General features: G+C 42.7%; 2 protein-coding genes across 29 annotated transcripts in view; one reads left to right on the forward strand and one right to left on the reverse strand.

Annotated features, from left to right (window-relative positions):
- The window catches only part of LOC308570203 (uncharacterized protein), a 91839-nt gene that overhangs the window by 57989 nt on the left and 12712 nt on the right, over nt 1-21138 (forward strand). For 3 of the 8 annotated variants that reach the window (XM_081165028.1, XM_081165029.1, XM_081165030.1), the window contains exons 3-4: nt 11980-12088; nt 19085-19163. The exons of the other annotated variants lie outside the window; for them this stretch is intronic. In XM_081165028.1, coding sequence (XP_081021154.1) covers nt 11980-12088; nt 19085-19163 — 188 coding nt within the window. The remainder of the gene's footprint in view (nt 1-11979; nt 12089-19084; nt 19164-21138) is intronic. 8 annotated transcript variants of the gene reach the window in all.
- The window catches only part of ARPP21 (cAMP regulated phosphoprotein 21), a 248662-nt gene that overhangs the window by 2441 nt on the left and 225083 nt on the right, over nt 1-21138 (reverse strand). For all 21 annotated transcript variants that reach the window (XM_081164496.1, XM_081164497.1, XM_081164480.1 and 18 more), the window contains one exon: nt 486-637. In XM_081164496.1, the coding sequence (XP_081020622.1) occupies nt 486-637 (152 nt within the window). The remainder of the gene's footprint in view (nt 1-485; nt 638-21138) is intronic.

The following is a 21138-nucleotide window of genomic DNA, read 5'->3' on the forward strand; positions in this document are numbered from 1 at the left end:
ATCATTTGAAAATTACAATTAGATTCATTGGGCTCTAAACCAGAGTTTTAAACAAGGGGTAAAGGGGCAGGTATTTTGCTGCTTTCCCACTTTCAGAAAAGATAATATTTGGTTAAGTTAAAGTTAAATGAACTAAGTTGAGTGGCAAATGTGAAACTATTTAGAAACACAGTTCTTGTTCTGTACTACAATAATTTTATTAAGCATATTTCAATATTTGTAATAGCATGTTTTTATGTGTATGTTTTGTGTCAATTTTGCTGTTATTTCCTCTTGTAACAACAGGAAAAAATTATACAGATCAATTGGATTTCCAATTTATTACTTGAAGGAATTGTACGGTGGTGGTGATTTTTACTCCCAAATTTTCAGCTTCACATAATTTTATGTAGGGACACATATGGACTTCTTATGGAATGGTAGTAGCCTTTATTTTAGGAATCCACATGCCCAAAATGAAGACATTCAATATAGATGCTTTGTACCTGATACGACGACATGGTGGGGTATTGGACCATCATGCCTTGCACCTGATTTCCTTGTTGATTATTCATTAGGTTCTGACTTTGGGGAGGCTGTTGCATTCCCATGAGTCCTTGGAACCCTTGTTGTTGATTAGGTAAGACAGACTGGTAACCTGAAAGACAGAAACGACAATACATAGCTTCAGATGAGAGTTGCACTTTGGGAAAGGCAAACCTAGTTTGCAAAATAGGCTCATACTTCTTTCCCAGGTCCTGCAATGTCAGGGGAAAAGAAATCTATTAAAGGGGGAGAAAATAGCCATCAGCCAAAGATAACTCAACAGCAAGCGTACAGTCTTTGCTGTATTGCAGGCATGGCCAAACTTGGCCCTCCAGATGTTTTGGGAACACAACTCCCATCATCCCTAGCTGACAGGATCAGTGGCAAGGAATGATGGGGTTTGTAGTCCCAAAACATCTGGAGGGCCAAGTTTGGCCATGCCTGCTCAATTGGGTTCCTTTCTTTCTTGTGGAAGACTGATAAAATGTAAGTTTCTCCTAGGCATATTAAGTGGAAGCAGGGATTCCTTCAGGACAGGAGATGTAGTTACTCACTTAGAAAAATGTATCTGGGTCATAATTTTAGGCTTTGGATTTCATCTTTGTGCAATATATTGTATTATTATTTGTAGTGTATTTTGTGTTTTCTTGAATATTCCTTGTTTGAGATGTGCATTTTTAAAAACGAAAATCACCAAGAGAAAGAATGAGGCAGATAAAGAAAATGATTAGGCAGAAAAACAACAGTTGAAGTGACACTTCTGGTCTGTATGCAGACTTTTCAATTGAATTGTCAATCAGGGTGAGGTTACTTTGGGGTGGGGGGAAGTGACCTTACAATATCAATCAGAGATATATTTTTTAATATGAGGCAATTCAGTACTCCCAGCCAGATGTGCTGTACATACACAAGTCTTCAGAGAAAAGTTATTAGCTCTTGGTGGAGTGACATTTGCAGTGATTTCGTTTGCTTTCTATTTCCTTGCACAATGGAGAGATGCCTAGCAGATGATCGCCGAGTCGTGAGGTATATTGAACAACAAACTACTCATGAATAGAAATTGGGCTGCCATGACACTCATATACTTTCACATGGAAATAGCACACTATTTGCTTGCTGAAGAAACTCTTATTTGCCTGAAGTGAGCTTATTCTCTGAGCGCCACCACAAAGTTGATAGAATGGCACTATGCATAATTGAAAACAAAAAGAGACTGAGAGAGAGACCATCACATATTAAATGATAGCAGTGCTTATGTGAAAAAGCTGTCCTTAGTTCTCTGGCTACCTATTTTAGAAGATGGCAGTATCCAGATTTAAATAATCTTCCCACCTCTCATTCATGTGCATACTTCCACAGCGCCTCCTGTATTTAAACAATACAATGGGATACCGTTCTTGGAACTGAACCATGTCCCTGCCTCATATTTTGGGAAGAATTATCTATTTTACTCAGTTGTAATGTTTAATGTCATCACAATGTTTCGCTTGTAACACACGCTAACATGGGTGTTGGTGTTTTCTTATGTATGGAGAAGAAGAAGAGTTTGGATTTGATATCCCGCCTTTCACTCCCTTTAAGGAGTCTCAAAGCGGCTAACAATCTCCTTTCCCTTCCTCCCCCACAACAAACATTCTGTGAGTTGAGTGGGGCTGAGAGACTTCAAAGAAGTGTGACTGGCCCAAGGTCACCCAGCAGCTGCATGTGGAAGAGCAGAGACGCAAACCCAGTTCACCAGATTACAAGACTACTGCTCTTAACCACTACACCACACTGGAGGGTAATGTGTAATTGGATTATATGAGAGCATATGGGATGGTGTAAAGAAAATCCTGATTTAAGATGGTCTTCTGTAGTGGTGTGCAGTGAATTTTTTCATAGGGGACTAGTTAGGGCCAGAGGCCCCTGCTTGCGAGGGCAATGGGGGGAGGGGGCGACACACACATGGACATCATGCTTCCCTTCCTAAGTCGGGCAGAAGCTTCTTGGGCTTTGGAGGTGACAGGCTTTAATACTCTAATTTACCAGGGACATTTAGGGGACTAAGTCCACTGACCGCACACCACTAGCCTTTAGATACATTCCAGCTTGGTACATATCCATTCTAAACATCTGTGCACATGATTTGTTTCAGTGCCACTATGGCCACATTGGGATGTAACACTAAGTCAAACTAACTATGCCGCAACTATGATGTAGAATGGAAGGCGAGGGGCCCTGAATTTTGGCACTCCACAGGGCGCCGCTGAAGTGTGAGACCCCAAGGTTCACCACTACACTGGGCTGAGTATAGAAGAAAGATGAAGTTGGAACTAGGATAGTCCTCCACCAGTTTCAGCCTTGAGAACATTCTTTGCTTGCCACAAAGTGTATTACTGATGCCATTTAGGAGGCAGGGGTGAGGCACTAGCCAATCGGAACTGCATTTGAACCACACTGGTTCTTCTGCATTAGGGGTTGACAAGGTTGACCTCACCTGGGCCGGTTCACTCCAGCAGAGATCTCTTTGTGGGCTGGATCGCATGTGTGAGTGCGTGTGTCTGCGATTTCTGGTGCCACGGAAGCGAGTCCCTGCACCGCGCTGATTCACCGAGTGGGTGGCTCAGTTCGGGGGTGGCTCGGGGGCCGGATAAACAACCCCCATGGGCTGCTTGTGTCCTATGGACCTTAGGTTGCCGACCCCTGTTCTGCATGCTCAACCCTGCATGCCGTTGCCTATTTTTAGGTAGCCTAGATATAAGTATGGTAAGGAAAGGACGGGGCAAAATGGAAAGGCAGGATGGAACTTATTCAAAGTACTTATACGTTTCAGGAAAAACTGGCAGGGTATAGTGGAAGACGCAGAAGTATGAAACAGGTTTTCCTCCATGCTTTTGCTGTTCCTCATTAGCTTTCATACTACATCTAGTGTACTCCTTGAAAGCCTCTTTACTATCCCCCGAGTACATACATACAGGGCTTATTTTCCAACGGCAGCACACATCAGATGAACCACCCTATTACCGCAAGCTCTGGGGCCTCTTTACTGCAATTATATCATCCTCCATGTTATATCTGCTACAAAGACAGGGTGTCTCCCCCCCCCCCTTAATCAGGACAAACATGAGACACATTGTTAAATGGCCAGAGAAATGAGCCGTGCATGGATTTTCAATGAGTGCCTCCGAGGAAAAAGGGAGCATTGGATTTCCCATGTAAATGGACGAGGCTGTCATCTTATTGAGGTAATTCTCTGAACTTTTATGATCCGTATCACTATGCAGACAGTCAGAAAATTTAAAGCACCCCCAGAGGGAGCGTTGCTGTATGAAAGGCTCACCACTGTTTTAATTTCTTAATGAGCCTATGGTGCTTAAAAGACAAAGCACAGCAGTTGCACACCTCTGCCAGCCGTGTAACCCAGGAGTGTAATTAAAATAGGTTTGCTGCTTTCATTATCTCAATCTAGATCCTTTTGCAAATAACAAGTCTATTTTGGAAGGGCCAAGCCCCCCCTTCCTCTTCTAGATTTAGCTTTGGAGGCAAATGTCAGCCCAAAATCCCAGGCCTGAATTCTGCTTTCCTTTAAGATAAAGGATTTTACTGGCCTTTGCAGACTAGCAGACTTAGCTTTGACTTTAGCCCTGGGGCAGATTCTGAGGCTTTTTAATCTATTCATATAAATGTCCGTGCCACAAAACAGTAAAATCCCGCTCCCTCAAGTCTAAGTGGCTTAGGAAAAGATAACCCATTGTCAAGAGTGATTTACAAATTTTAGTACCATGCTGTCACCATGGCCTTCAGAAATATTCCGCAAGTACCGAAGCATTGCAGGGTCTCTGGTTTCTTCCACTTACAAGTGCCCACCACACAAGCCTCGCGTAAGTCATTCTATACAAATGTGCTATATCTGCAAATAGGCTGCCAGGCTCTAAGTCACATACGGACAGTCTTGCCTAACACATCACCAATTATATCCCCATGAACACCATGAACAGAGGGACTCCTTCTTAGCCCCCTTTTGCCAGAAAACTACCAAAGTATTGCTCCAGGCACATGTGATCCAGATTAAGCCGCTCTGAGCCCCGCCTTGGCTGGGGAGGGCGGGGTATAAATAAAAAATGATGATGATGATGATGTTATCATTGGCTTGCCTTCAGTGTAATGTCTTATTTTATTGCAAGATAGAGGACAGGGACTTTCTTTGGTGATTTGTAAGCTGCTCTGGGAGACTTGTCTTTTTTGGGGATTAAGAGCAGGATTAAAATAAACTTGCTTCAATTATATAACTAGTTAATTGTGCCTAGTCTCAAGGAAGTAGTGCAGGATTGCAGCCTTAATGTGTTTAGTCACAGCGCAAAGGGCAGTGTGTGTTACGGGATGCCATCTTTGAGATTCCTGCTTGACTAAAGATTTATTATTTGGCTTGGGGATACTCACTACTTTTCAGTTTCTGTCGTTCAATGGTAAAGCAAGAATAATGAGCCACTTAATTGTGTCATGACTGCGCGATTAAACAAGGCTTGTGAAACACCTAGCACAGATTTTAAAAACTAGTACATTAACATATACCCTCAGAGTAGATTTACAGTAGAGAGTGGCAACAGCAGTAAGAGATCTTGAATTCATTTTTTACACCCTCAAATGCCAAAGAACTTCAGTCCTGATAGTCCCAAAGAGATAATACGTACAATGTGACATTAACAACAATACACACTACACTAGAAGAGATGTTTTAGAATTAATATGATATCTAAAATTGAAAACTGTCTTTGGCATTTCCCAAGATTATGATTTAGGAACCTCCAGGTATGTACTACCGTCACCACCATATCCAAATATTCATATTTTTGAAAAGGAGGTTTGAAGAAATATTGCATCTGGCAGTTTGTTAAATTGTACGTTAAAAGCAACATTGGCATTGGAAGCACTGAAAAACAATTCCAATATTGTGATTAAGCCCGCAGACAAAGGAGGAGCTACATATAGTTATTTTGGAAGAGAGGGGATTATTTGAAGGGAGTATAAAGACAATTCAATGATTCTTCCTGCTACATGCACATTAAGCATAATTCTACAAAAGACATAAGGATTATTATTAAACTACTGCTACTGGTAAAAGAGGCAGAAGCTTTCGGATATATAAATAAGATGCACAGCATTTAAGTAGATGGTTCCAGTTTGTTACGTATTACCAAAGATACAAAAAATTCTCCCTACTACGGGAACACAGACTCTTATCAGGATCTTTTTGGGAACCTATACCTTGGTTCCATTTTGTTTGGATTGGTAAAACTCCTCTCCAGCTAGTTTCTTCTGCAAGGTTCCAGATGCATATTTACAAAGAGAAACATGTCTTTGCAGCCTTGCAGGGGAAAACCAACACAGGCCAGGGAGATATACAACAGGGAAAATGATCAGCATGAAAAGAACCAGGCACAACTACTTCTTTTCTACTCAAAAGTTCTTCTTTAAAAGTAAACACCTGCTGCCATGACTGCTACATACAGTGAGGGGGGGGGGAAGTATTTGATCCCCTGCTAAATTTGTCCATTTGCCCTCTGACGAAGAAATGACCAGTCCATAACTTTAATGGTAGGTTTATTGTAGCCGTGAGAGACAGAATAACAACAGGAAAGCCCCCAGAAACCCAGAAGACAAAAGTCAGAGATTGATGTGCATTATAATGAGTGAAAGTAGTATTTGATCCCCTATCAACCAGCCAGATGTCAGGCTACCTGGTATCTTCACTGTATGTAATGAGCTGAGATTAGAAGCACCTGCTGTAAAGAAGAGGTCTTACCTGTAATCCCAGCTTGTTACAGTACCTGTACAAAAGACACTTGTAGACAGAAGCAATCAATCCAGCAGATTCAAAACTAGCCACCATGACCAAGACCAAAGAGCTGTCCAAGGATGTTAGGGACAAGATTGTAGACCTGCACAAGGCTGGACTGGGCTACAAGACTATTGCCAAGCAGCTTGGTGAGAAGTTGACAACAGCTGGTGCAATAATTCGCAAATGGAAGAAACACAAAATAATTGTCAACCTCCCTCGGTCTGGGGCTCCATGCAAGATCTCATCTCGTGGAGTTGCAATGATCAGGAGAACGGTGATGAAGCAGCCCAGAACTACACGGGGGGAACTTGTCAATGATCTCAGGGCAGCTGGGACCATAGTCACCATGAAAACAGTTGGTCACACACTATGCTGTGAAGGACTGAGATTTTGCAGAGCCCGCAAGGTCCCCTTGCTCAAGACAGCACATGTACAGGCCCATCTGCAGTTTGCCAATGCACATCTGAATGAACCAGAGGAGAAGTGGGTGAAAGTGTTGTGGTCAGATGAGACCAAAACCGAGCTCTTTGGCATCAACTCAATTTGCCGTGTTTGGAGGAGGAGGAGGAATGCTGCCTACGACCCCAAGAGCACCATCCACACCGTCAAACATGGAGGGGGACATATGCTTTGGGGGGTGTTTTTCTGCTAAGGGGACGGGACACCTTCACCGCATCGAAGGGATGATGGACGGGACCATGTATCGTCAAATCTTGGGAGAGCACCTCCTTCCCTCAGCCAGGGCATTGAAAATGGGTCGAGGATGGGTATTCCAGCATGCCAATGACCCAAAACACATGGCCAAGGCAACAAAGGAGTGGCTCAGGAAGTAGCACATTAAGGTCTTGGAGTGGCCTAGCCAGTCTCCAGACCTTAATCCCATCGAAAATCTGTGGAGGGAGCCGAAGGTTCGAGTAGCTACACATCAGCCTCGAAATCTTACTTGGAGAGGATCTGCAAAGAGGAGTGGGACAAAATACCTCCTGAGATGTGTGCAAACCTGGTAGCCACCTACAAGAAACTTCTGACCTCTGTAATTGCCAACAAGGGTTTTGCCACCAAGTACTAAGTCATCTTTTGCAAAGAGATCAAATACTTATTTCACTCATTATAATGCACATCAATCTCTGACTTTTGTCTTCTGGGTTTTTGGGGTTTTTCCTGTTATTCTGTCTCTCACAGCTACAATAAACCTACCATTAAAATTATGGACTGGTCATTTCTTTGTCAGAGGGCAAACGGGCAAATTTAGCAGGGGATCAAATACTTTCCTCCCCTCACTGTACATGCAATTTCCTGAGCTGCTCAATCAAAATACAAAGCCTGGGAAGGTCTTTGTTTACTTCAATGGGAAAATTCCCTTTATCTTAAAATATACCACACCCCTGCAGTGAAGCTTGCCATTAATGCAGGATTTGGCTAATTTTCTCTGGTGCTAATGATATCGGTATTCTCTCAAATTGCGGAAGATCAAAACACTCTTAAGCTGGTGGCACCCTTCTTAGTTTCACTGAACATAGCAAGTGTGGCAAATAGTCTTAGAATTATTATGTCAAAGATTCCTCTATTTAGCTAGAGCTGCACAAGAGCAGAGCTTTGAACTAGTATCCTCTGTAGATTATTATTGTTGGTGTATTATCTCCTAATGCTATTGATTTTAAAATGCCCTTTAGTTCTGGTATAGAAATCCCAACCTCCCAAGACTTGTTTTCAGCTAAGCAGCGGTATATTTATAGTAACACTGTCACTAAAAGGGCTCTGTTCATCTGCACTTACTGAACCCAACGTGCTACTACATCATTCTAGGGGGATGTAAGCTTACCTGTGTATTGCTGCAGTGCAAAACTAGATCATCTTTCTGTTAGCTTGCTTCCAACTGAGAAAACTCCTTTCTACTAACCACAACAACACACTAAAGTGGTGATTGCAAAATTAAGTATAGTAGTCTTAAAACATACTGCATATTTTGGCCATGCAATCTCGAATGTTTGCAAAAGAAGGCCTTTATAATCCCGGCCTCCTACCCCTAGTTAAATTTTGTCTCTTTCGCAATTTAAACCAGGACCACTAACAGGGCCCCCAGACTCTTAGCTTTATTTAATTTTTTAAAGTACGTCAACCAGACACTTTTAAAGAAAGTTATACAACAAAACAAGACGGAGGCTTTGGCACTTGGCAGGCAGGCAGCAGCATTCCTCAGTACAGTACAGGTAACCGCTTTCCCTGTTGCTAAGCAAGAGGAGGAAGGAATTTTGAATATCCCCATCTGGGACTTAGGAGGAGGCTAGAATAGCAGAAAAAGCAAAAGCAGCTGGACATAGGACGATAGTGGAGTTTGCTTATGTACTTTCCTAATGCCCACATTATTTCATTCAATCTGCAGGTAGGATGCCTGTACAGAATCAGTTACAGATAGGTAGCCGTGTTGGTCTGCCATAGTCAAAATAAAAAAATTCCTTCCAGTAGCACCTTAAAGACCAACTAAGTTAGTTCTTGGTATGAGCTTTCGTGTGCATGCACACTTCTTCAGATACACTGAAACAGAAGTTGCCAGATCCTTCTATATAGTGAGAAGGTGGGGAGGGGTATTACTCAGAAGGGTGGTGGGAATGGGAGATTGGCAGATAGCTGAGATGAGCTGTACAGAATCAGACACAACTGGCTGGCTTTGTTTCAGTGGGCAGTAAGTCCTTTGAAATAAATGCTTTCCTCCTACTGGAGAAAAAAAAATGGCAATATTGCAGTGTATCTTTTCTCAATTATCCATTTCCCCCCACCAGCCACTACTGGTCTGCTATTTATTAATATACAGTAACCATAAATCAAAAAAACCTGGTAACCTTAATTACGCAGTAATTTCGCTCCACCTCAGTTTCTTCAGCAGGGCGTGAATAAAATATTTTGGTCATGCTAACTCATCAAACTACCATTCAAACAAAAACATACACTGTTGAGTGGTAAACTAGTTTTAATTAGTCTTAATTTCACTCTTCATTTCTACCAACAGAAAAAGCCAAAACAAAAAGCGCTTGTGGTATGTGTCCATGATTTGCGTAATAAAAACATATATATTTGAAAGCATTTTTTTAAAATTAAGGTAGGTTGGCATTTCAGCTTATTTTCTATTTTCTCTCCAAGGGAACAGTAGGTAAGGTCAATCCTGTAGTTTATGTGAGGAAATTGAATGAGAGATGGCTCCTAGGAGATGTGGCATTATTAACAAGAACACAAGACAGGGCACAGTTGAACAATTTAAAGATAAATGATCACACTTGGGTTTGGTTTTTTTTTTTTTTTTACATCAGAATAGGGAACGCGAGAGAGCTTTCATTTGACACAATTGTATCTGAGTAGGTATTTAAATGGGGAAGAAATGAATGGAGAAATATGGATTCGAGCAAGCTAAGGAACCACTTCCCCATTGCAAGAAAGCACCTCGTCTGTTCTTTTTCTCATACAAAAAAGCACTTCCAAAACACAGTGCAGCTTTGAGAATGTCTTGATATTGGAAAATGGTTTCCTATTGAAATCCAACCTTGCGCCTGCTGTTTCTGGGCTTTATGCTCCTTCAGGTACCCTTCTGTTTTTATGCTTCAAAATACCCCTTGCATTTTCAAACACACATTATTTTTTTTATTAAGTTAAATATTAAGGGTACCTTTTATATAACATGAAACTCAAGGCAGCCACAGAATTCTGAAAAGAAACATTCATTTTTGTTTCTTATTTTAAAAATGAGCCTTTCTGGGGCTGTGACCGTAAGGCGAAGCAACTGCAATTATTTTCGCTTGCAACATTCTAAATCAGGGGCTTCAATTATAGCAGTATAATTTAGGGAAATCGGCTTGTCTCCAGTCCTGGAAACTATCTGTAGCCCTAAACCTGGTGCAAATGCATTACCAGTGCAATCCATGCATGAATATCGGAACTAAATGAGTACAGTGGTGCCTCGCAAGACGAAAAGTATCCATTCTGTGATTCTCTTCGTCTAGTGGTTTTTTCATCTTGCGAAGCAAGCCCATTGACGGATTAGCGGATTAGCGCTATTAGCAGCTTTTAGTGGATTATCGGCTTATCAGATCAGCTGATAAGCGGCTTAGCGGCTTAGAAAAAGGAGGGGAAGGGAAAAAACCCCGCAGGAACTCGCAAGACATTTTCGTCTTGCGAAGCAAGCCCATAGGAGATTCGTTTTGCGAAGCACCTCCAAAAAGGAAAACTCTTTCGTCTAGCGAGTTTCCCGTCTTGCGAGGCATTCGTCTTGCGGGGCACCACTGTACAACATTCCAGGTCAATGTATACTTACTTAGGAGTAAGCACAATGAAGCTCAGAGGAACTGACTTCCAAGCAAACATCTACATGGATACAATGAAAGCTAGTGAGAGCACTGGTTCCATCTGACTCAGTATTGTCTACACAGACTGGTAGCACCTCTCCAGAATCTGAGGCAGGAAACATTGCCAGCTCCAACAGGAGATGCCAGGAACTGAACCTCAGAATGTTTGCATACAGACCAGATGCTCCAGCACTGAGCCACAGCCCTTGAACACTGCCTAGGCAGGCGTTCTCAGTATTCTGAAATCCTTGGATTTTATAAGAGACAAAAGCGTCACCCAGCCAATAAATGACACAAGCAAGAACAGAGTGAAAGGAAGAAAAACGTTTCATGCTGCTGAGCTCACTGACGCCAAAGGACAGTCTGCGGCTTTGTGGAGATGAGGGTAATAAAGATGTTTCCACCAAAGCCAGCATTGTGCGAAACAAAAACAATTTTGCATTGTTGGCAAATGCAGTCTCTATAAGCTATGTCCCCCAAATATGGTATCTGATTTTAAACTTGTATTTAACTCAAGCTTATCATCAGAGGAAGACTTGTCAGTGGGCAAATGTCTATGCATTTGGGGGTGACAGAGAGAGGTCTTTGCAACCACATTTGAAGAATACATTTATGAAGGGGCAGGTTATGGATTTGTTTTGTTCTTGTTCGTGCTTTTATTGTGTATTTTGTGTTTTTGTGCTGCGAACCACCCCCTGGTAGGCAGGGAAGAGGCAGCAGCATGCTTTTCTCTTAAAACAATCTACTGACCACATGAAGCTGCCCAGAATTTATTAGAACACACATTAACTGATTACATTTAAATACAAGGTACTCAAATTGCCAGTATGGTTCTCCTTATCTGGGTTGGGATCGTGGGTTGGGGGCTTTAGCGCTTTGCCCTCTGTGGTGGTCTTGCTTCTGACCGGGGGTGGGGAGGGCACACCTGCAATTTACATTGTGATGAAGTCTCCCATTTGCCTCAATGGGAGGTTTCCATCCTCTATGCACAGGACACCCAATCTGAATCTGGGTAACAGTGGCGGGCAATGGGTTCAAGTATCGTGTCCCTCCTCCCTACTAGACTCCATGTTTCTGTGCCCTGGAAGCCCTGGACCGGTTATTTTCACAATCGAGTCAATGGGGGCAGATATGATCTGGCATTGGTGGTGATGGGGAAACGGTACAACATTTTTGCCGTTTTAAGGATATTTATTTTATCAGAACTGACTTGTTTGTATGCACAGGCTTTCTATCTTTCCCCCTCCGATTCCCGCAGCACCTCACTTTTCCTTACCTCCTGTCATTCAACTTTCTGTTCAGCTGCTTGGGGACCAGTCTGAACATTGAAAAGCACATTGGAGCTGCAAGAGGAAGTGGGAATGAGCTCTTCCAACTTCTCCCTTCCCATACCTTTATCTACTTTCCAAAGGTAACCACCCTAATAACACCAGAAAGGGGACAACAAGAGGTGCTCTCAAATGTCTTGAAGGCCACTTGTGCACATCATGTTGGTGACCCAATGGAATGGACTTACAAGGACCTGCTTGGCTTTGGTAAAACCATTTGTGAAACTAAGCAATGGGAGAGTCCAGTCATTTACCGTATTTTTCGCTCCATAAGACAAACTTTTTTCCTCCTAAAAGGTAAGGGGAAATGTGAGTGCGTCTTATGGAGCGAATGGCGCTGCACAGAGAGGGAGAGCTGCCCAACGCCCGTTCAGCGAAGTGGGAGGAGGAACAGGAGGAGACCCTTCTGTTCCTCCTCCTGCTTCGCTGAAGGGGCGCTGCGCAGCTCTCCCTCTCTGTTCAGCGCCTCTCCTGTGAAGGAGAGGTGCTGCGCAGAGGAGAACTGTGCAGCGCCCCTTCACCGACACGTCTGTCCTGGCTTCTGCCTTAGCCACGCGCAGCCTCTTCGGGCAGGGGGAGCCTTCATCCCACTGCCCTGAAGAGGCTTGGCGCGGTTATCCCAGAAGCCAGAACAGCCACACGGTATCCCAGAAGCCAGATCCCTCTTGCTGTTCTGGCTTCTGGGATTCAGAATATTTTTTTGTTGTTTTCCTCCTCCCAAACCTAGGTGCGCCTTATGGTCTGGTACATCTTATGGAGCGAAAAATACGGTATATCTTGGCTTCTGGCCAGGGTCGTCTTAAGCATATCTGGCGGTGTGTGCAAAGCTCCCTCTGGTGCCCGCCCACTGCCTGTTTCCCAGAGTTTTTTAGGGAGGACGGCACTGCCGGCGGAGCTGGAGGAGGCAGGCAGCAGCTGGAGGGGGGCTCCTCCGGCGGAGAAGAGGCAGAGACTGGACGCAGCGCCTCCTGGCTCCGCTGGCCACTGTGCCGCGGTGGCCATGCCAGACAGAGGCTCCAGGCGCGGCACTGCTTTGGCGTGGCATGGCGGAGGCGGGCGAGGGCAGTCAATGATGCCGGGAGGTGCCACGTCCAGCCTCCACCTCTTCCCTGGCGCCCTCCAGAACTTTGTGCCCCTGCGTCTTGTGCCACTAGCCTCTATGGTTCTGGCCACACATACAGATCCTTCACAACTCCTTTTATGCAAGCAGGAATACCATGAAGTCTCCCATTAACAATAGTTTTTTTGTTTCGTCTGAACTGGAAAATTGTTTTTAACAGCTTCATGATATTAAACCAACTTGAAACCATGGTTTAATATTCTGGGTTTGCTCCAAAGCTGTTAGCCATAGTTTATCAGTATCAGATGGAATGGGAAAAACTATATTTAATGGGAGACCTCCTGGGAGGAAACAGAGAGGCTGAGTGAATGGCTAAAAGGCTTGTCCATATTTTTGGCTTATTGAGATATGATTATTTAGACCAAGTCAATGAATTTATTCCTCTGCAAAAACTAATATTAAAAGCACTTAAAATAGCTAACTACACAAAAAAATCACTTTAGTTTTTTAGGAGGGTAGTGGTATATGATTATATTAATTCATCCAAAGCTTGGACATCATTTGCAGAAAGATCAGCTCCCACCAAGATCCACCAAACAACAAATCACCACTACAATATGTAATTAAAAGTAACAAAGGTTTTTCCTAATGACAAGGAAATGAAATATGCAGGATAAAATGTTCCTTATGGTTTTAGCTATTGTCCTATTTTGGTGATTAATGTGACATTAAAACAAAAGGATATGGCAATTTAATCCTCAAGTTAAGATATATATTCCTAGCAAATATATCATTCCTAACTTCAAAAGCTGCCTTCTTTAGAGCTTGTTTCTTCAATATCTCACTCTATATTAGAACAAAAACTTCTGCAAAAGTGTAAGCAAATTAGGCTGCAAGTAATGAACAAATAAATATTCCATAAGAATTTTAGCAAGGCTTTGGTTTTGTATATAGAAATTGTAATGTTTAAAGGGGGGAAAGATAAATCTAGTGTTCAATCATTGGATATGTCTAGATGTAGCAAAGCTCTTGAATTGGATACCAATAATATTCATAATGAATGGATGCTTTTTGCTCTTTGTCCACATGCCTTGACCTAAGCATGGCTTTCTTTCCTTAACCACAGTTAAGCACTGTTTGTGTGAGATGTTGCTGAGCTAATTCCCATCATCCTTGACCATTGGCCATGTTGTCTGGGGCTGATGGGACTTGGAGTAGAGCAACAACTGCAGGAAATCAGGTTGGCTACCCCTGATTTAGCACATTTATACCTCATTTTTCTTCCACCACAAAGCATGTTCTCCCTAACAGAGAGCACGTGTTGCGGTTGGGGGAACAGGCCACTGTGTCATGACTAGGCAGATTTGGTGGAACCCAAGCTTTAAAAGGGTTAATTGGGTTGCTGGGGATTTTTGATTGTTGCCAATTTGGAGGAGGGGTCAGAGGCTTTAAATATAGGGGCCAGACGATGGGACGTCCTCTTGGCCGTTTTGCACCGGATCACCCGCCCCCTCCCTTTTATAGGGTGGTTTCTTTTTTTGGTTCACTTGACCTTGCTATGCCTGTCATGGGGTCGTCCGCCTTTGAGCGGGGGCCTGGTAGGAATTTTGCCATTTGGCTGATTGGCTGGTGCCACTTGGTTTTTGCCTACTGCGTAGCAAATCGTCACAACTTGTAAGGTTGGCGGTTAGGCATTGGTTAAATTGGTGCTTGGAGGGGTAAGTGCCTATCCCTCCAAATGATGCGGAAAGGGAATTCTGTTAAAGGAATCCAGGGGCTTGCCATTCTTTCGTCCTTGTCCGTGGAGTCGGACTTGGGCCGTGCAAGCCCCACAGGAACATGAGGGTGAGAAGTGTGGGTCTGATTCCCAGCTTCATTTCTCACCCAATACTTGTTTCCCACGCTGGCTTCCGGTGGTGTCCGGAAGGGGCCAGCTCTGTCCTTGGGGGGCAAGGACAGATAGTCATAACCAATGCCTAAGCAACCACTCACATTTTTTGTATTTTGAATAAAGTTGTGGCCAAAATTATGCCATAAACCTTAACCAAAAATTGATGTGTGAAGTGTGAATTATTGGGGGGTGGCACTGTGGGACTCAACACGCAAAATGAAAGGCAACTTCCATGAGGTTCTCATATGGTCTCCCATTAAGGCATTGGCCAGTCGCAGACCTGCTTATCTTGAGCAAAGTGGCTGTGTTATAGACTCTCAGATCATGCCCTGCTTATTGAAAGAGAAAGACACTTTTATCTGCTGTACGGTATCTAACTAATTTGGTTTGTGTAGCAATTTACAGCATAGGAGTTGTTAGGGGTTAGTTAGTAGGAAGATGGGTAATGTTTCTTGGCATCTTCTCCAGCAAAGAATGATGCATATAAGCCTCAGATTCTAAATGAAAATACAGTCTGCAACATAAACTATTTAAGAGGATGAAAATGAACACATTAAAAACAGGCTTCAACCACTTTTATAGTCAACTGATAAAAATAAAACCCTAATTACGACTATAAAACAAACCCCACAAATGGGCCTTCTTTATTCTGAAGCATACTTTCCATCTTAAAATGAAATAATAAAAGAAGTCATCAGAATGCGCTTTGCATAATTTCATGTTATGATGCACTACAATTTGCACAAATAAAAGTCCCGACAGGCACCCAAAAGCAGGAAGATAACATATTGTCCCGGCAAATGATCAAAATGCTGACATTGACAGCTGTGATTTATTGAGGCAATTCAAATACACTTTGAAAGTATATTAGCTTTGCCTCTGCCCACAAAGGGCACATTTCAGCAGGGTAGACCACTCCAATGATAAATGACGTACCAGGACCCAATGAAGGCAATTGCCACATCAGATGCCCAAAGGCCCCAAATTACTGCGATAATGTGGTTTTCATGATAATGCCTCACATTTGGTGGCATCCAGAATAAGTGAAGAATAATCTTTGCTGTGCTTTGAAGGCGGGAAAGGGAGATAACATTATGACAGCGACTGTGCCTCTATAGTCACATTTTCACATTTACAATGGCTCACAAATGGCACCTGGAATTAAACATGACCTCTGAGGTCACAGACGGTGCCCTGTCTTTGAAACCAAAAAGAAGAAAGCACTTCAGATCAGATCTTAAAAGCATAAGGATACAAAATGCCACCAGAGGAAAATCTGCCCTGATGTGCCATTCAGGAGAATGAACAAATTGAGCTTTATGTATGAAGGCAACTGTGATGTGCCATAGTTAAAAAAAAGACTAAGGTTGCAATCCTGTACCCACTTCTCTGTATGTAAATCCCATGGAATGAGACATGTATAGAATTGTGCTGTAATAGTAAAATCCCAATTTATATACTCAAGAACAAGGCAAGTGGGTATAAGATCACGAAATACCGGTAATTCATTTGCCGATTTTGGAACTGATAATCTACAGTATCCTGAGAAGAACTGAGCCAGATTTACACCTCAATATTACATAGGATTATGTGGAAGTATACATAGTTAAATACAACTAAGCTCAACGAAAGCATGCTCAGAATTGCAACTATAGTTTCATATCATTTCAGTTCCATTGTCAAATTATTTTATGGATGTAATTTAACGATTAGGTAAATAGGAACATAATACGCAATGACATTGCTTGCTATCAAGCTGCATATATTTCATGCTGCAAAGCATCTTTTAGGTTTTAGATGCATTTTCAGGAATTTAACTGAGTACATGTAAAGTGTAATTTTAACAGACTTTTTATTGCTAGCTAATGAAAACTGGATGCATTCAGCATTATTTTAAGCTCAGTGCAGCGTGAAAAGAATTACTTTAATATACCATTATTGTGATGAACTTTACAACAGCTTTTAGAAAAGAAAATACAGTAGTACAGCATGTAAATGGACATGCATTTTCTGGTTTCCCAGGGCAAAATGAAGGGCCACTTTTTGTACCCAAGTACAGATGTCAGTGTCTGAAATGCACAGGCATTCTAACAGGTACTAAAGGGGTGTGTGTGTGTTTTAAATTCATATTTTTCTTTCAAAATAATCACAAATGGGACCTCAGTTCTTTCAAACATAGTTGAAACATGCACACACCCTTCAGATCTGTGAATTTATGAACAGATGGCAGCAATGATTTAACTCTTTTCAGGTTTTTAAAAAATCCATAATTACAAAACACAGGGCATGTTTCTTATAGATGCATGAAGACTGTGCTGCTGATACCATGATATTTTCAAAATGACAACTAGACATAAAAGCCTAGGAGGAATGTTCCCTTAGCTCTTTTGCTGAGTTCCCCCATTTAATACACAATTTAACAATGTGAAGCACCTCTTATTTATACTGCTTTATTATACTACTGTTGGGGAAAAATATATATAACTTTGGGGGATTTGCTCCAAATCTTTTGAGGAGCATAGCCTAAACTGAGTCTTATAGGACTGTTCATCAGTCATTGTTGAGCTTAATGTAACAACCATTGACAACCTTCACACTTCCCCGTTCAGCTCAAAGTAATGTATGCTGAAACTGATATTCTAATACTACTGTTGCAAAAATGTACTCCTATACTGAAGAGGAGTTAGGAATCCAGTTTTAGAGGGAATAACAAGTGGACCCACCCAGATCCACTTTCAAACTCCATTTTCCATGGTTCTCAGCACCACTGGATGCTATGATGAATTTAGACCCATTTTAGATCAAACAGGAGCCTGGACATTCTGGACTCCAGGATCCCAAAGCATTTCAGAGTTCAATACATCTCTTGGCTGCAATCTAAGTTGCTGGATTTTAGACAGTACTCTTGAATCCAATGACTGAAAAGTTATGAACCCAGCTCATCCTTTCATACACAACAGTGGAAGCAAACCCACATGCTGAAGATAGAGATAATACTTAAAGCAGGACTGCCTAAGCACAATAAAGCTCACAGAATTTGCCCCTCGTTCCAATGGGCTCCCATCAAGGTTTTCCGAAACTAGTAATCACACCAAAGTGCCAAACTAGGAGCAAATAGTTCTGAATCAAGTCATAATGCTAAGAATCAGTTCCAGGGGATACTTCCTGCCTCCATAAACATACAGAATATTTTTAGGATCTTAGCCAGTGCACAGAGCCAAAGTAGAGAAAAAGCTTTTCTTAGGGTCTAGTTGCCTTTGGGGCATGTAAGTAAACAGCTGCAAAATGGCAAGACTTGACTTGAAATCCTATGTGTACTTACCTGCGAGTAAGTGCAATTTACTTTGGTGGGATTTCTGAGTATATTGTGGTGGCAGTGATTGTATATTGCTCCCCGCCCCCCTCCCCGAACTGTAGAGTCTATGGTTTGAATAAAGCAACAGATCCTTCAAAAGGGCAAGGTTTCGCATAAAAAGGGAAGGATCTAAACACGAAAATAAATAAATAAATAAAAGCCACATCCTAAGCAATCCCGATGGAATAAAGTTAACTGATTTTCACAGATGAACTGTTTTATGAGAAAGAAATACATTTCCCTTTACAGTACTCCCCCCCCCCATCTATGTTGCAATATAAAGGTAAACGCTTTCCCCCAGGATCAATATATTTGCACAAACATGGCCAATATATATATATATATATATCCACATATTGACAAAACTACATGTTGAAAGCTATTGTTCCATACTACATTTTCATATAGATATTATTTCATCAGCATTACTCTTCTGTCAGATAATTTTCCTCTTGTTTAGCATAGGATTTTTGATCTCTATAACTATATGTGTGTAAAGCAGAAATTTGCCAAGTTGTAATATAACTATATGGCATACTGTATATGTGGTAATCCAACCATATGCACAAATTCACCTCAGACTGGCAATGTGGCAAAGTGGTTTCCCATCTGGTTAACTGCATGCTGGGTTACATTACTTATGGCACTTACATTACTTGGTAAATGCATCTATAGTAACCTTGGCCTTAATACTGGGTTGAGATTTTGTTGATTGCTTGAAATCTATTTTTAAAGTGCAGAAGTCACACTAATAAATGTTGCTTATTCCCTAGTTTAGGACTGAAGCCTTAGTGTGGTACATTTTCATGATGCATAAGGTTATCACTAGCAAGAATACAGGTCACCACTATGGTAAGATGTACAGGATTTCCATTTAAATTATGCTAGTTATTTCTAAATTTGCATCTGTACACAGGGGCGTAGCGTGGGGGGTGCCAGGGGTGCCGGCCGCACCGGGCGCAACATTTGGGGGGGGGCGTGTTTGGCCAGCCCTCCTCGAGGAAGCAGGAACCCCACTGTCCTCGGACCTCCTCCGAAGCCTGGCGGTGGGGCGGAGAGACCTTCTCCCCGCACCAGCCTTCAGGTTAGGGGGCGCAAATTACTTGCCTTGCCCCGGGTTAGGGGGCGCAAATTACTTGCCTTGCCCCGGGTGCTGAGAACCCACGCTACGCCACTGTCTGTACATATAAATTAGAATATGCGAATTTCATGCATATCTCTGTCCTTTGTAAGTTTCCACCCTAGGGAGAATTTATTGGAGAGTGGCTCAATTCTTTCCTTTCCTTTTTTCTTTAAAATATCTATTCAAATGCCACTGGCTGGATACCAAGTCTGTTCCTTACTTTCTTCCTGAAAACGAAGCAAATGCTGGTTGATTAATAGCAACTTGTCTCGAAACAGCAACATATGCCATTTTGCTAGTCAATTACAAGCATCTCTCTGAGGCAAACCATTCTTTTAACGTGCTCACACCTGTTTCCTCAATAAATCATAGTAGTCTATATTTACCCAGTGGGCCACATTATGCTGCAAATGAGAAGCTAGATGCAGTTCCAACTTCACAGTACCTTTGCATTATGTATCAGGAATGAATATATGAGCAACTTCTTCACTCCCCCCCCCCAAAGCTTGTACTGCCTGTGCAGTAATGGAATAAGCTATAGTACATAAAAGTGTAATGAACAACAACAACACACATCTGAGTTTAAGAAACAGAAATCTACAACCTTAGAGGAATTGTGAAAAATGCCTATGGGGGGGGGGGTTACATATCTAGAATTTATTCTTGGAAGTAATGTCACAGTGCCAAACACATGGCGGTGCCTTTTCTTTCCTCTTCAGGCTCTGAAACAATAATGCGAGTTTCATCTTTTTGCCATATAGTTTACCGTATTTTTCGCTCTATAGGACGCACTTTTTCCCCTCCAAAAATGAAGGGGAAATGTGTGTGCGTCCTATGGAGCGAATGCAGGATCCTCGGCTTCACCGCGAGGCGCCTGACCTGGAAGCCGGAGGAGGAACAGAAGGGTCTCCTTCTGTTCCTTCTCCAGCTTCGCTGAAGGGCGCTGCGCCTTCTCCCTCTCTGCGCGGCACCTCTCCTGTGAAGGAGAGGTGCTGCGCAGAGAGAGAGAAGCCGCAGCGCCCCTTGAGCGGCGCGCCTGTCCAGCGAAGCCCGAGGAGGCACAGAAGGGTCTCCTTCTGTTCCTTCTCCTGCTTCGCAGCGACGCACCTGTCCTGCAAAGCCGGAGGAGGAACAGAAGGGTCTCCTTCTGTTCCTTCTCCAGCTTCGCTGAAGGGCGCTGCGCCTTCTCCCTCTCTGTGCAGAGAGAGAAGGCGCAGCGACGCGTCTGTCCTGGCTTCTGCCTTAGCCCCGGGCAGCCTCTTCGGGCAGGGGGAACCTTCATCCCACTGCCCTGAAGAGGCTTGGCGCGGTTATCCCAGAAGCCAGAACAGCCACACGGTATCCCAGAAGCCAGATCCCTCTTGCTGTTCTGGCTTCTGGGGTTCAGAATAAGTTTTTCTTGTTTTCCGCCTCCCAAAACTAGGTGCGCCCTATGGTCCGGTGCACCCTATGGAGCGAAAAATACGGTAATTGCAAAATTAGAGAATGGTTTGGGAAAGTATTTGAAGTGTCTTCCTTTCACCACTGAATAAGCAAATCCAGGTTTCTATATCAGGGATTAGATAAGGCCTGCCTCATTGCAGTAATTAAGCACTGGTGATCAGCATGTAGACACACACACACACACACATTTTTAAAGCTTAGTAGAATCAGACTATAAGCACTTCAGTTATAGGTAAAGGGTAAAGGGACCCCTGACCATTA

This window comes from Podarcis bocagei (assembly GCF_964188305.1).
Source record: "Podarcis bocagei genome assembly, chromosome: 12".
In the NCBI taxonomy this organism is placed as follows: Eukaryota; Metazoa; Chordata; class Lepidosauria; order Squamata; family Lacertidae; genus Podarcis; species Podarcis bocagei.